This window comes from Trachinotus anak, unplaced genomic scaffold (assembly GCF_046630095.1).
Source record: "Trachinotus anak isolate AG129_WGS33_773 ecotype Australia unplaced genomic scaffold, CSIRO_AGI_Tana_v1 ptg000015l, whole genome shotgun sequence".
NCBI classification, from domain to species: domain Eukaryota; kingdom Metazoa; phylum Chordata; class Actinopteri; order Carangiformes; family Carangidae; genus Trachinotus; species Trachinotus anak.
The window spans coordinates 2,128,847-2,144,181 of NW_027273866.1; the positions used below are offsets into that span (position 1 = coordinate 2,128,847).

Sequence of the window (15,335 nt, forward strand, 5' to 3'; positions counted from 1 at the left end):
TCTCTTTCCGCAAAGGAAGTTGAATACACAAAGGATTATAACAACCACAAACTATAAAATTGAATGTACACATTTTATTCATCATCACTGAGGCAATTAAATGAGATACACACAAACAACATATGAATGAAACAAATTTCTTGCATTTATTCTTACAGCCATCAGAGCCTCCAAACTTCTGTGACATAACTTAAACATATAATGTTTTTCTGGATAACAATACAACTCAGATCAAATTTGCCACATAGTTAATTTCATATTGCACATTCTCAGTATTTTAACTGTACAAAATACACCAATCTCTACAGACAAGGTATAGTTCAACCTAAAAAACACAGTAGCAGCTTCTATCTACAGTTTCCAACAAGGATATTTAAAAAAATATTTAAGGGCACTATTACGTGATAAAAGATCTGTTATCTGGCTCTTTGTTGCCGTCAGGTAAGTTGAGACAGAAAAGAATCAATGACCTATGGGAAAAAGATTATGTATGTAAGACTTACAACTTTTTGTGCAGTATGTACAGTGTAAACACATTCAAAGTCAACAATAATAGTGGTAATACTGTATTCATACATACAGCACTGACCTTTGCCATGTCTCCTGCAGCTCCTGGAGCAGACTTCAGTAAAGGCTCCTGATACCATAACTCCAACAACTGCTGATTAAAAACTTGGAAATTCCTGTAACAAAGTTAAAAAACTTTATTATAATGGTTTGATCTACACATTGTGAAATACTATAAAATATTAAGTGATGCTGTATACAGCATTTTTCTGTATTGCACATATCATAAAGAACTTACTTGTCTAACAGAGGTTTAGATGATCCATTAAAGCCACTTGCTCTTAGTTCCTCCCACCACTTTTTCAAAACTGAATTGATCCAGTTTAAACCAACTATAAGATACCTGTAAGTATAAATGACAACCATCATTCATTTGCATTTCTGCAATTATCCTGCTACTGTACATCATGTATGTCCTTCTATGTGCATTATGTATTTCATTTTGTAATAGTTCTGTAAAGTGCAGTATGAGACAGTTTATGCCAACAGGGATACTCACTCTTCGTATGGATTGGTGAGGACTTTCCTAACTAAAGAAAAGAGGTCAACACAACAGCCAATGGTAATCCTTGTAGAGTCTTCGTCAATGCTGTCGGGAAAATTAGATTTAAATGATTTACCTCACCTGCTGGCTGTGTTATTCAGTCTCTTGCAGAATACAGTGCTTACCTTTTGCTTATCAGGGGCAGAAAATCAACAATCACACCAGTGTCTTGGATTCTGTACAAAGACAGTAATGTAACAATACTTTTGAAATTCTATTGCACATATTGCATGACACATGTTTGCAACCAACTACACACTACATACTTCAGGAGGTATGTCAGTAGCTCTCCAACATTTCTCTGCCACAACGTTAAAGCTACTTTCAGTCTGAGATTTCTTCCAAAGAGCACATCAGTCATTGTGCTATGATCCCTCGTGAGCTGAAAAATATGGATTGGTTCTGATAAATTATGCATATCAGAGAAACAGTACAATATAAAAGAAAAACAACAAAGGCAACAGAAATATAGTCTGAGCGGTGATAGTATTTCTGACCTCAGTGAGAGTAAAGTAGTCACTTTGTTCAGAACCTGTTCTACCAGGCTTGTCGTTATTGTTGACATTTAGTGGGAACTCCCAAGGGTCCATGTCAAATATCTCCTGTTGCATGTCCTGTAGGCAGTTCATCTCATTCTCCTTGTTTGCAGCGTCATAAGCCTTCCCAGACCCAAGCTGCTTCCTCCGAGCCACTGTCAGATGATGGGTCTTTCTCTTACAGGACACTACCCGCTTAACTCTGCCTGGGTTGTTACCAGAGCGACTCGCCGGATACCTGGGTAGGGCAGAATATTTAATGTAGAGAAATTAAAATACATAATGCAATTTCTGTAGTAAACACAAAACACGTATGACTTACCTCTTTTTGTTGGACTCTTCATTTTTATCATAATCCACCTGCACAGAAAAAACACAGTTTGCATGGTGATAACACTACAAGTAGCAGAAGAGGTCCACCATATGGAAATAGATTTGCATTTTAAAATGAGTGAACCAGGTCACCTCTTTTGTGCTTCTCCCACGAAGATAGGTCACTCTGTACTGGGCTGCATCACGATGGAAGGCATGCTCAAGATTTCGATAGTCTCCATCCTCACTGTTGGAGTCCATTATACCTTAAGAAAGAGAGACTGTTTCATCAGTTAGTTATCAGTAAGTTAGTTAATTAAACACACCATTATCCACAGCATTCATACTGCATTGCCTTTAGGTGGCAGAAATATGTGAAGCCAGTACAGTGAGAAAAAAAAAAAGGTATTATGGGGGAATTTTTAAAGAAACAATGAAGTTTTCATTTTCCAGCGTTCCAGGCTAAAGATAATAAAACACAATTTCCCATAATCCACATGGGCATTGTTGTCCTTCTGCACAATGACGTAGTCAGTAACTGCTTCCCGGGCCAAACAGCTGAGTTGTGTTGTGAGTGTTTTAAGTAATGAATTTAACATTGAGCTAACTTGTTTGGGATTTACGCCTTTCGATAACTTTACTCCACACCATTAAACTGTAAGTGTTGTTCAAAGGTAAAAATAAACGGCCTGTATTGTACGTTACAGTGTAGCTCAACGCTTAGCTGTTAGTAACAAGTAATTTAGTCAGCTAACAGCTAACAAGATTAAAACAGCAACCTGTGGTTACAACCTGTGGTCTAAGAAATAGTTAACAAATCTTTTACTCTTCAGCTGCGTTACAACACTTGACAACACAGCGTGAAATAAATAACCTGTCCTGAATAGTGCCTCTGTCGTACTCACCTTGTTTTTCCGTTTCTCAGCAGATATAACAGAGCTAAACCTCCCCTGTGAGTCTCTGAAGCGACTGCCAACTAGCTAGCAAACAGACACCTCCAACCGATTCTGTCTAATACCGCCCAATATCAGAGAATAAAGCATCTTATTCATGATGCAGTTTGTGCAATGGGCACCCTCTAGCGACCTTTCAGATACTAATGATGCAGATCTCTTCGTTAAAGAGATGGTCACCTGATCTCACAGACCTCTTCAGTAACCATAGCTGATCAGTAATATCATCTGGGAAAATGTTGGATCAAATTAAAACTTGCACATGCGTCATGAGCCATGGCCCATATAGTGTCCTTACCCTGATCAGTGAGGCAGATGATAGCCACTGTTTGCCTTGGCACTTTATTGGTTCGAGGCAAGTTGTGACTTGCGGGCTGTACTTGAGCTCCCTTTCACAGAAGCACTTCCCTGAATGCACAATGAAAAACAACATCAGCTGCTTTTATTGACACATCATCTTTTTCTGTGCTGTTCTCGCTGACACTGCGGTTTTGGTTCTGCAGTTTCATCATTCAGGGTGACTGCAGGTTGACTGATGTCCAGTTGCTCATCAAAGACCAAAACACAGTCTGTGTGTGTTTGTGTGTTGCTGCCGCGGAGCACTGAGTAAACTTGCACTAAGTCACGTAAGTTATTGGAGGGCTTAAAGGTGAAAGTGTATTTATGCACTTCGTTTTATATGAATCCTCTAAGTGTCTTATGATTTTTGGTATGAGAGCTTTAAAGATCATGTGATTGCAGTGACCATACAGTTTTATTACGTGGGTGTGTGTGTTGTGTTGCTACTTTAACCAGCCTTGTGTTTATGCTGTGCAGTGTCAAAATGGCGCCTGTCCATGCTGCCTGTACCTTGTTAAGCCTTGCACCCCTGTTGGTACTTGGTGTTCCTCCCATTTGGACCCAACCAGAGCAGGTGCATATCTCCTATTCAGGTAAGCCTTGGACTGGTTGTATCGGTGTCATGTGTTTTCAGTTAGGGATGCTATTTTCCCCTTAAAAATACAAGCCAGCATCCAGGTCATATGGATTACAGATTTGCAGATGTTTTGTACAGATCACTCAATAGTATAATGGCTAAAGCAGTGGTGCTTTTACTGTTATGTGGCTCTGCAACAAGTTCACTAAAAGTTCAATTTCACTTTCAGTTATTTTGATATTAAAAAGCCTGTGAGTGTCAGGTAATGTAGTTAAAATTAAAACTGATGTCCTCGATGAAATGTTTAGGTTTATTCCCAACAACAGCTGCAGCATGTTCTGCTGAAGTGTCCTGCTGCAGGTGAACACTACCTGTGCACTGTTTGTAACTAATTTACTGTAGGTTAAAGGCAACAGATCACTGCCACACATATAGCTAATGTCACCCTGATTCACACAGTCAGCGAAGCAGAAATATATTTTTCTTTCCTTATGAAGGTGAAACATGTGGTAGTCATTAAATGAGTTGATGTCTTGATGAATTGAGTACCTGGCCAGTCGTCAGCTTAACTCAGTATCTTGCCAGCTGTAAGATCAAAAGCACCACTCTTGTGCAAAGTCAGCATCTCTTGGCTTTCATAAATGCACCAGTAAGTGGATCCAGGAGTTTTGTCAGATCAATCTACATCACATTTTCAATAACTGGGAACTTTTCTTCACAGGAGTGCCAGGTTCCATGGTAGTGACCTGGACCACCTTTAATAAGACAGAGAGCAAGGTGGAGTATGGCCTTCAGGGCGGTCGGCTCTTTGAGATGACTGCTAGAGGTAACGCCAGACTGTTTGTGGACTCAGGAGAGCAGAAGAGGCAAATGTACATCCACAGAGTCACTCTCACAGGCCTCAAGCCTGCTGCTGCTTATGGTGGGATGGGTTTTAGTGTTACTGAATTTCTCCTTTGGCTTGTCAGACTGTATCACCATATAACGTGTAAAGATTAATATGTCTGCTATGTTAATTCAGTGTACCACTGTGGCAGCGACATGGGCTGGAGTGATGTGTTCTCCTTCACTGCTCTGAATGACAGCAGTAGTTTCAGTCCCAGGTTTGCTCTGTATGGCGACCTGGGCAATGAGAACCCCCAGTCTCTGGCTCGACTACAAAAGGAGACACAGCTTGGCATGTACGATGTCATCCTGCATATAGGTAAGCTCCACACTTGTGAAAATACCACAACATTCTGCACCGTAAAATCAATAAAAGAGACATTACGTTTTTCAGCAGGAGCCCAAGGCATTAGTCATCCACAGATACCTGGCACCACTCACAACATATTGTATTAACATAAATCAAATCCAGTAAGCTAGCTGAGATCCAACAGAAATCTCTGATAAAGAGGCAATTTATCAAGATAGTAATTACTGTAATCAGCATAATAATACCTATTTGTCATTTGTAATTTTTGCTTTTGAACAACATGTGTTGGATGCCGGTCACTTGCCTGCTCCATCTTTTCACAGTTGAAAATATTAGTAGGTGGAAAAGAGAAACTAAACAGAATATGGGCCTGTGTTGTGCCAAAATTTGTTTGCCAAACAACTGATTGAATCTCCAGCTCTCTCGCTTTTGGTCCCTGTCTCAGTTTCATGCTTGGGAATAAAAGAACAAGTTAGACACACAGTTAAACACTATGTTCCATCCACCTTTTTCAAGTTTACAGAGTAGCCTATATAATTCTATGATCTCATAAAGCAAGATCAGACTTTTGTTAGCTAACTGTAGTCCTAGTCATTTATTAAAGGAATACTTTGACCTTTTGGGAAATGGACGTAATCACTTTCTTGCTGAGTGTTATATGAGAAGATTGATACCACACTCACATCTGTATTCTGCATTATGAAGCTAGTGCCATCAGATGATTAGTTGAGCTTAGCATGAAGACTGTAAGCAGGGGGGAAGCAGCTAGCATCTAAAGCTCAGCAATTAATTAGTTCCAACAGTACAGGCAGAGCCAGACTAGCTGTTTCCAGTCTTTATGCTAAGCTAATCTAACCCCCCGCAGCTGCACATTAACCGTACATGCTGTTCTCATCTAACTCTGGAAAGAAAGAAACCTATTAAGCATATTTCCCAAAATGGAAACTGATCCTTTAAGTCTGATGAGTTCAATAAAGGCAAACTGATGAGATAATACTTTTCTATTTCTATCTAAATCTATACATATGTATTTTTTTGTTTTTGTTTTACAGGGGACTTTGCCTACGACATGCACGAGGTATTTTATTCCCCTGTCTTCCTAATATAATAAATAATAAATAAACTAATGATACCTGAGCTCAGTTAAGATCAGTGACAGCAAATTTCTTTCATCAGTAGTTTATACTCTGAAAGCTGCTCTGATATTCCATTAATTCCACAACGACAGATCAGATAAACCACTTTACCTTTCACCACTGCCCCCTTCCCAAGGCTCACTGCTGTTTATTATCAGTGCATATAAAGGGACACAGCTGTGGTTGAGACACACAGCTTATGATTAGCATTACTGCGAAATGCCTTAAGCCTGCGGTGAAAGATGAGAGTCCAGGTCATGTCGCCCAAGTATTTCGTGAATAAAAATAGTGCCATTCAAAACCTCAAATCTTAAGACCCAATAACATATTTGCTCATCTGAAAACCTCCCAGCTGTCATCTTTGATATTTAGCGGACATAACCTTGTCTTGATGATAATATAATTTTTCCTAAAACGAGTTCCTGCATTATTAATGCCTCTTTTTAATACGGAGAGAATGCTAAATGCAATCAGCAGACTCCTGCAAAAATTAATAACCAAGCTGTGCTTTCAGAAGGAATGTAGAAGTACATCCTGCGGCTTCACTGATATTATAAATAGAAAAACAGAGAAAGGGAATTTTGTAAAGGTCATTAATGGCTGTGGCAGGTAAAAGTCGTCAGAACAGCCATGAACTGCGTTGTTGAGAGAAAATAAATTAAAAAAAAAAACTTCTCGTTTCAATGAGGTTTGTTTGGTAGGCTGTTGAAACATTACTGCATTTGTCTGGAAAATGGACTGAGTCAGTTCTTAAAACTAATTTGGATGAAAATCAGTAAATGGAGAACAATGAAACATTGTTGTCCAATGGGAAAAATCTTTGGCCTCATGTTTAATGGCTGAATGACACTGTTCCAGGACAACGCCAGGATTGGGGATGAGTTCATGAGGCAGATCCAGTCCATAGCAGCCTACGTGCCCTACATGACCTGTCCAGGCAACCACGAAGAGGCATAGTAGGTGGAGCTTAATAAATGTCTATTTTCTTATTCTGATATTTGTACTTTTTGGGTGTAACTCAGACAGACATTCTCCAAAGAAATCTTTCTTTAAAGTGTGGTGGTCTTTCGTGTGTCTTCTGCTTTCTATTAGCCAACGTTTTCCTTCATGTTTACAGTAACATGTGAATGTGCATATTTTGGGGGTGTTTGCACCTCCCCTCAAAAAAAAAAAAAAAAAAAGAAAACCCTCTCTGGTCAGCAGTTTTTCCGCTAGAAAACACGTTGGTCTGCTGAAAACTCCTCACTGTACCATTTGAACAGATGGGAGCTATTTTGGTCTGTAAAGGCTGGAGCAGCATCAGGAACCACCAACATCTAAACAAGGCAAACCTCTCCAAAACAAACATTTATTTTACTGGGAATCATCAGCTTGGTATCTAATTTTCAGTTCCCAGAGACGGACTGTGGTGATGGGATCTGTCTGCGTCTTGACTCATCGACACTGAATGTGTTGGTCACATTTAAGTCTGGGAAATTTTCTGGACGATGACACAAAACAGCGAAGAGAGAACAATGCATACGCTCAATACTGTAAAAACAAATTAGAAACAACTAGTCACTTTATCAATAAGTTAATCATCAAAATTAATTATTAAAAATAATTTGATAATTGATTAAGCGTTGGAGCCGTATCTTGAACATTTGCTGGTTCTAGCTTCTCAGATTTGCTGTTTCCCTTTGTCAGATCTATGATAAATTGTATGATAATAATGATTAGTTTATTTTATTTTTTTAATTTTATTTTTAGACAAAAAGTTCAGTTGACCAATTAAAGGCAGATTGATTAAGTCATTTGTTAAAGCCTAAACAAATCAAAGTAGCCTATAGTCCAGTTGTACATGGTGTTTGTGTATAGATATGACATATTCATACTGTGTTACATATAATATTCTTACTGTTATCTTTCCTTCAGACAAATATACTGTAACATATTACAATATGTTGTTAGTCAGATGTTTTGAGTAGATTTCAAGGTTAATTACAAATTCAGTTTCATAGTATTTTTATTAAAGATGATGGAAGACTTTCAGCAGCCTTCATATGCTTTTTATCCTTAGGATCAGCAGCTACTGTGTTGAATTATGAAAGTACATCTGTGGGACTTAGTTTTGTGTGTGTTTCTGCATTTTAAAAGACTTGGTGCCTGATCTTGTACCATAATATTTACTTGCTTTACTGTACAGACAGTTCTCGCCTGGCCTTGCCATGTGTAATGTGACCACTGCCTGGTCTTCATTAAGGAGCTGCTAACAGTAGTCTCTTTTTCTTGGCATTGCATCCTGACATAAGAAACTGATATCAAGAATCAGCTCACTGCATTACATAACCAGAAATCCAGTTCCTCCCCACCTCTCCTATACCTAAATGTGTGTTTTGTTCTGCGGTGGCGTGTAGAATCCAAATATTCCCAGTGGCTGGCCCCTGCCTTTCTTCCTTGCCGTCTGTTGTGCTCCCCTCTCACTATACTTCTCTGTTCCTTTCTCTTTCCAACCTCAAAACCTAATGGGTAAAAGGCAATTGAAAGTGTGCTGACCACAAAAGTTTTTAGTCAGCATTCCAGCAGTATGAGGACAGCGGGTCCACAGAAGATGCTAAGGCCCCAATCAAGACTGTCTTTGTTCACCAAGTACAATGTATTCTTCATCAGGTCCTTGGGGGAACTAGGAAGTTACTGTCACCCTTTGAAACAATGTCCTGTGATGGGAGTTAGAGATATGTTTCATGACGACTACAACTGGCTCCTTTAATTTCTCCAAATGCCTGGATTAAGCTCATCAGATGATGAAAAGGAAGATTTGATGAGGAGGGAAAATATTGTTGGGTCAGTTTAAGAGTCAGGGTTTTCAGATTGAATTTGACATCCACCAGATTTCTATCTTGACGTTGTTTTAGTGGAAAAGCAAACACATGGAAACAAGCATGCTTTGGGTTACAGAGGATGACTCGCATGTTTCATTGGAACCTCACAGTGCAGCTTAATGACACAAATATAAGCTTATCATATTTGTACTCAATCAGATTTTCCACAGCTGAGCCACAAAACGAAATTCTTTTAAGCCTGCGGTTGACTTTATTTCTACAGGCAAAGTCCTTTCCCTCAGGGCATGCCTGGTTATATCACAGTGTTTGGATTCTGAGAGACTGTGTGTTATTTCACTAAATGAAAATTGAGTGTTTATAACTACTAACTAGAAACGCCTTCCTTCTAAATGTTTGCTGGTTCCCTTTCTGGCCACAAGATGGGAGTATAAACCCATCTTCTGACTGTTCCTGGTTCAGTGCCATGACTTTGAACCACAGATCTTAATCGGTTTTCACAGGAGCAGATCCCACCCCATTGGCTTAATTTAAACTTGAATGAATTGTGTCCTTCAGTTAGGGTATACCAACTCCAGTTAATGCGTTATTGTGAATTCTTTGATACTTGCTGCAAATAATTTTTCTTATAATCAGGCCTTAAATATGAAATTTTGAAGATTTACCTATGAACTGTTGAAGATTATGTTTGGAGTAATAGAATCATGATAGGCACCAAAACAAAATAGTCAAAATGGACATAAAGAATAGTTGAGTCAAACAGGTTTCTCCTTGGTGCTGACTGATCACAGCTCGCAAATTGACCTCTGCTAGATTATCATACTGATCTCTGCCCTTTAAACCTGACGTCGGTGTTCACAGAAACTTCAGGTCTTATAAGTTTTAGACTTATTCAGCATTGGTGAAGGTCTCTGTGATCCTTCTTTTGTGTCCCTGTTCCTGGCCTTTTGACCTCTGACCCTGCTGTTCTCTAGTTACCCCTAATCCAACACTAACCCAGTCAGTGGAGGGATATGAGCTGTCCCACCCTGCCCCGGCTGCTGTCCTGAATATTGCCTTTTTTTTCTTCCTTACGTAAGATAAGAAAACAATCATTCCCATCACCTCGCTTAGTTAATGGCCTGTTGAGAAGACTGGCTCCTGCTTTCATTCTGGAGCCAATTAAAAACTGTGAAAAGAGACTGGCGGACTGGCGTCAGGGTGAGCTTTCCATGAAAGAGTTTTTCCCTTTTTGCATGGTGCACCCATTGTAATATTTGGACTTGACAGGTTTAATGTGGATGATGGTGCTCTTTCAGCTGCTCCTGAGTTTTTGAAGGATGTGTCTGTGTTGCATGTAGTCTGGTGCTGTATAAAAAGTCTAGGAATTAGTGGTGGTGATTGCGGTAGCGATGATACATACAGTAAGTGTAGTGGTGGATTTATCACTGCAAGCACCTTACTATATCTGGATCAAATAGGAACCACCACTACTCGATGCTAAAACCACTGTGGAAGTGCCTTCAAATGTGACTCCTCTAATGGCTGCTGGATCTAAAATTACAGTCTTCTTTTAACAAGATGTCATGGTTTTAAGAAGGGTGTATTTAGAGGCACGTTTTCTTGATTGACAGGTGTAGTACACTCAGCCATGGTGGCTCCTACTTGCTCATCCCATCTCAGCTCCACCCAGGGCTCCCCTGTGTCGCCCAAATTTTGATTATCTGGCTTCAGAAACTGACCAAGATTCTAAGCTTCAAAACATCGACTTAAAAAAACCTATAGGGTGAAGTCACAGGCTACGTGCACGTTTTTCTACAGCCTTTAATTTGGAGGGGCAGCCACTGATAGCATGGGTACAGCAAAGTGTATGGTTTCTCAGAATATCTAAGGATGGCTACGTTTTTTTAAAAGTTAGAAGCAGATGTCACCACCACAGTTTGATGGTCATCTTTATCCGATGATATACCGCCCTGTGTTTTTCTGCCAAGTTGAAGTGAAAACTGAAAATGGCTATAAAATACAGTTATTTTAAGAAGTCAGTCTTAAAACGGAGTGCAGTCACATTGTATAGCGAAGCTTGGAATTATCTTGAGTGTATTCTGAATGGGTTGCAGGTCTTTTGAGCTGTGCTGTAGGCACCACAGAATAAGAGAGAGAAGCAGTTTGTGGTGTTAATTGCTGTTTGCTAGATATTCAAGGAACGAACACTGTATGATCAGTCCATCTAATTACATTTCTCATGATCTTGTTTGTTCACAGCAACTTCTCCAACTACAGGAATCGCTTCAGTATGCCAGGCCACACTGAGAGCCTGTGGTACAGGTAAGGGGAAAGAGCACAATATTAGTTGCTTTAGTCAAGATGGACTTTGACGGGCTTAAGCAGGTGAACGAACCACAAGCAGTTGTGGTCAGTTGAAGGAAACTTCATATAAGAAGTGGATGCTAGCCATACACTCAAGGCTAGAAAGGAGAAATAACTTATTTTCCAAAAGAGACCCATGAGAAGTATCATGTGAAAGTCTACCAAACCTCCTACTCTGTTTGAGTAAGCATCAATGAGCTGTAAGGGGCAGCCCGGAGAAACTGGAAGAAAAGTATAGCAGTGCTCCCTTCTCTTAGTTTGGTTTGCCTCTCCTATCTCGGGAACAAGGGAACTAAACAAAGGAGCTATACATCTGACTGGGTGACTCATAGTCCACTTCTACCTCCAACTCTCAGACGGTAAGATAATACCCTGCTAGTCCACAGGCCAGCTGCCCACTCCTCAGTCCCTGGGCCTAGACACAGACAGGCCCGCTGGCTGAGAGCCCTTTGCTCATGTGCACAGTCAGGAACAAGGGAGAGGAACACCACAGAGGCTCTGAAATCCCTCAGCTGCTACTGAAAACATACAGCACACATGTACAGAACAAATACCTTTCCTTTAACGTCCCGTGTAAGCATTCTCAGTACTGTAAGGTCTCTTTGCTCCATGTCTTCTCATATTAAGTAAAAAGTACACCCCCAAAGCCCATGCGGGTTGAAATGATTGAGAGACACAAATGCGTGTTAATTCAGTAAAATGAATCATCTGCGGTCAACACCAACGTGCCAAGCAACAAAAACGCAAAGTGTTTTTCACACAATCCAGAGGTTAAAGTGAGGCCTGCTCTTGCTCTCTTGCTTCCTCTACTGGGTCGAGGCTGTGCATGATTTTAATGATGTGTGTCCACAGCTGGAACCTGGGGTCAGCGCACATCATCTCCCTCTCCACTGAGGTTTATTTCTATCTCAAATATGGCCAGGAGCTCCTCTTCAAGCAGTATGAGTGGCTGAAGAAAGACCTGGAGGTGAATGACCACACCATTTACACATTCACGATGACTAAATGCTCTCCTTTGTTCCCTCACTTGCTCTCTGTCTCTTTCTAACTTCCATTTCAGCACAATGATATCTTTCAAAGTAGCTCCATTTTCTTTTCTCCATTATAAATCTACTGACTTGTCATTCTGTCTCAAATAAAACTGCATTACCTCTGCTTCCCTTTCTTAATCTGGCACACATTTGCATATGTGTGTCCTTACTGCTTCCTTCTCCTGATCTAGGAGGCCAACAAGCCAGAAAACAGAACAGTGCGTCCATGGATCATCACCATGGGACACAGACCCATGTACTGCTCCGATGATGACCAGGATGACTGTACCAGGTTTGACTCCTATGTAAGTGTAAACCACAGAACCCCGTCTATTAATTCATACTAATAGGTAGTCTTTTGTAGATGTAAACCAAGTCAAGAGAAGCTTTACAGTCTGGCTAAGTGAAGGAGGATGGTGCCACGCAGACTCCTCAGAATTCCTGATGGCAGACATTTAATTAGCAAAGCATAATTATCACCATTTTGCTAACATCACTATGTACCTGACGTGATGTTATTTAGTTAGAGAATTATATCATTGCCTTAAACACATAAATTACCTGCAGAGAACTCATTTTTCATTTTGTGCCGTGTCCATGATTATGCAAGGAACAGCACGTCTGTGTTGTTAAAGGTTTTATTTTATCACATAAAGGTTTTTGTAAGCTTTATTTCCTGCTGCATTACCTGACACTTTAATTGGCCCTGGTAGCAGATGTGTCATGCATGTTGCATGCTGGCCAGTCCACATCACAACCCATAAGCACATTGAGTACGGTATGCTCTCATAATCACTGTAATTTTGACCAAATAGTTTCCAGTTAGAATAGCTCCTCAATTTACGGTGTTTGGAGAGAGGCTGGCATGGGCGTATTGGGTCTCTACCAGGTAGTGTTTCAGGTAGTAGGTAGTGTTTCGGACATTGATGCCAATTCATGCCATCGTTATTTCTCTCTGTAATATTTCAGGTCCGACTGGGACGGAATGACACTGAACCACCAGCTCCTGGTCTAGAGGATCTATTTTACCGCTATGGTATGCACCCTATTCGACAACCAGCTGTGTGCTGCTAATGGGTGTTTAAGATCACAAATTTGCACGCTCAGATACATTAATGTCCTAACAGTTGCAGAGAGCGGCGCAATCCAAACATCCTTTAGTAAAAAAGCAGGCCTTTGGTCTGGCTGATATCCCACCAGCCCTTTTCCAAATGTTTTTCCTGTCTTACATTTCTTAGACTTTTGTTTGTTGCATTTAGTTATTTAACTTGTGGTGGAACATTGAAAGTTTTGGTTGCTCTGATCTTAAGCTTTTGTTGATTGCTGAGAAATTTCAAAATTAAATGGGCAGAGCATCTGAGAAACAATAGATTACACAGCGAGATGTGTTTCGATGAGCTGTTTGGGCAGTCATTTTTTCAGTGGAAGGTTGTGACTATCACCACTTTCACAGGAGTGGATCTGGAGCTATGGGCACATGAGCACACTTATGAGAGGCTTTGGCCTGTCTATGGTGACAAGGTCAGCTATTACATTATGTAATTCACAGCACTCTTTATGTCTTTTTAGCCTCTGTTTGGGATCAGAGAATGAGACTTGCTATGCTTTTCTCTTTAGGTGTACAATGGGAGCAAAGAGCAGCCTTATGTGAACCCCAAAGCTCCGGTTCACATTATCACAGGCTCAGCTGTAAGTACTTCACATCACTGCATCACTGGTAACATTTTCCCACCAAGATCAATGCATGAATTGACGGCAACATCAACAAAAACAATGCTATGTATTATAGAAAGGCCTGTGTGTGCGGCAGCTGGCCTGCCACAGATGTTTAGTACCAGCTGTTCCTTTGGTTAAGTGTTTTCTGATGTGGTAGCATGCAGCGCAGGGCATGCTTTGTCATCCAGCCACAGAGGGATTAGTCATCAGCATATCGAAAGGCAGCCAGACTCACACCGAGGCACAACCACAGTTGTAAATGTCACACAGGGTTTTGTGGACAGACTATGAGAAAGGCATGAGGTCCATCGCTAACAGATTCAGCTTCAGTCACTGCCGATTCTTCTGCAGGGCTGCAGAGAGAGGACTGACAGGTTCAATCCAAACCCCAAAGAGTGGAGCGCCTTCCGCAGCACAGACTACGGCTACACCCGCATGCAAGTGGTCAACGCCACTCATGTTTACTTGGAGCAGGTCTCTGACGATCAGGTGGGAACACAAAGAAGAACAGGCAAACAAGCAAAGCAAAGGTGAAATGATACATGTTATGAACAAAGAGTATTGTGTAAGTAATAACAAAGTCTTTTCTGTCTTCCAGTATGGGAAGGTGATTGACAGCATATGGGTGGTGAAAGAAAAGCATGGCTTCTCTGCCTGGCTCTGAGGACACTAATCTGCTCAGGAAATGCACTTTGAACTATTATACTAATTATGCAGTGATAATAAAACGTATAGATATTTTCCTTCCTGATTATTCATGACACTATTCATTTCAGACATGTTCTAGTATGTTTTATCCAATCAGAGGGCCACTACTGTATATGACGATCATCTACTGTGAATGTATATAATGAATGTGGTTTGCTGCAAGTTTTTGTAATCAGGGCATCAAAAATTGTTTTACATTTCAATAAATTGTGCTTTTTTTATGCATGTCTGGATTCGGTCAGTGTCGTTCTTCACTGTGGCCTAAGTTGAGTTGTCTTTAGATGTAGATCCCTTCCTTGCTGCATGAATTATCCATTGACAACAGATAAAAACAGCATGAGTCTGGCAAACACCAGGCCCCATTCCCTCCAGAGCACATTTTTCATTTCAGAATGTTGGAAATACACAGATCAAGTCTCACCTCTATCACTCTATCAAGATGACAGATTCCCCCTTGGCTAATCCGATCAGGATATTAGAACCTCATTTCATTGTCCATCTGAGTGTCCGTCAAGAGACAGAAAGACACATGGAAGTCTACGCCTACACAAAAAGG

At 40.5% G+C, this 15,335-nt stretch overlaps 2 protein-coding genes across 8 annotated transcripts; one reads left to right on the forward strand and one right to left on the reverse strand.

Moving 5' to 3' along the window:
* Positions 1-54: 54 nt before the first annotated feature.
* Positions 55-3,320, reverse strand: LOC139632865 (KATNB1-like protein 1). Of its 4 annotated transcripts, none has more exons than XM_071498114.1 (10): positions 3,211-3,320; positions 2,113-2,240; positions 1,970-2,007; positions 1,609-1,885; positions 1,378-1,493; positions 1,237-1,287; positions 1,067-1,156; positions 806-910; positions 590-683; positions 55-470 (listed from the first exon to the last, which is right to left on the reverse strand). In XM_071498114.1, exons 2-10 carry the CDS (start codon positions 2,218-2,220, stop codon positions 438-440), a joined length of 912 nt encoding a protein of 303 aa, XP_071354215.1. In that variant the 5' UTR covers positions 2,221-2,240; positions 3,211-3,320; the 3' UTR covers positions 55-437. The 4 variants fall into 4 exon arrangements, with proteins under 4 accessions (XP_071354215.1, XP_071354216.1, XP_071354214.1 ...); XM_071498115.1 differs by having other exon boundaries at positions 2,113-2,225; positions 3,211-3,310; XM_071498113.1 differs by lacking the exon at positions 3,211-3,320 and adding an exon at positions 2,865-3,027 and having other exon boundaries at positions 2,113-2,225.
* Positions 2,456-15,004, forward strand: acp7 (acid phosphatase 7, tartrate resistant (putative)). Of its 4 annotated transcripts, none has more exons than XM_071498110.1 (15): positions 2,456-2,529; positions 3,416-3,538; positions 3,729-3,844; positions 4,550-4,750; positions 4,850-5,032; positions 6,076-6,101; positions 7,018-7,115; positions 11,220-11,282; positions 12,177-12,291; positions 12,547-12,660; positions 13,325-13,391; positions 13,809-13,876; positions 13,973-14,044; positions 14,423-14,560; positions 14,670-15,004. In XM_071498110.1, exons 3-15 carry the CDS (start codon positions 3,736-3,738, stop codon positions 14,733-14,735), a joined length of 1,320 nt encoding a protein of 439 aa, XP_071354211.1. In that variant the 5' UTR covers positions 2,456-2,529; positions 3,416-3,538; positions 3,729-3,735; the 3' UTR covers positions 14,736-15,004. The 4 variants fall into 4 exon arrangements, 3 of the variants coding, with proteins under 3 accessions (XP_071354211.1, XP_071354210.1, XP_071354212.1); XM_071498109.1 differs by having other exon boundaries at positions 2,459-2,616; XR_011693637.1 differs by lacking the exon at positions 13,809-13,876 and having other exon boundaries at positions 2,459-2,616.
* The last annotated feature ends 331 nt before the right edge of the window (positions 15,005-15,335 follow it).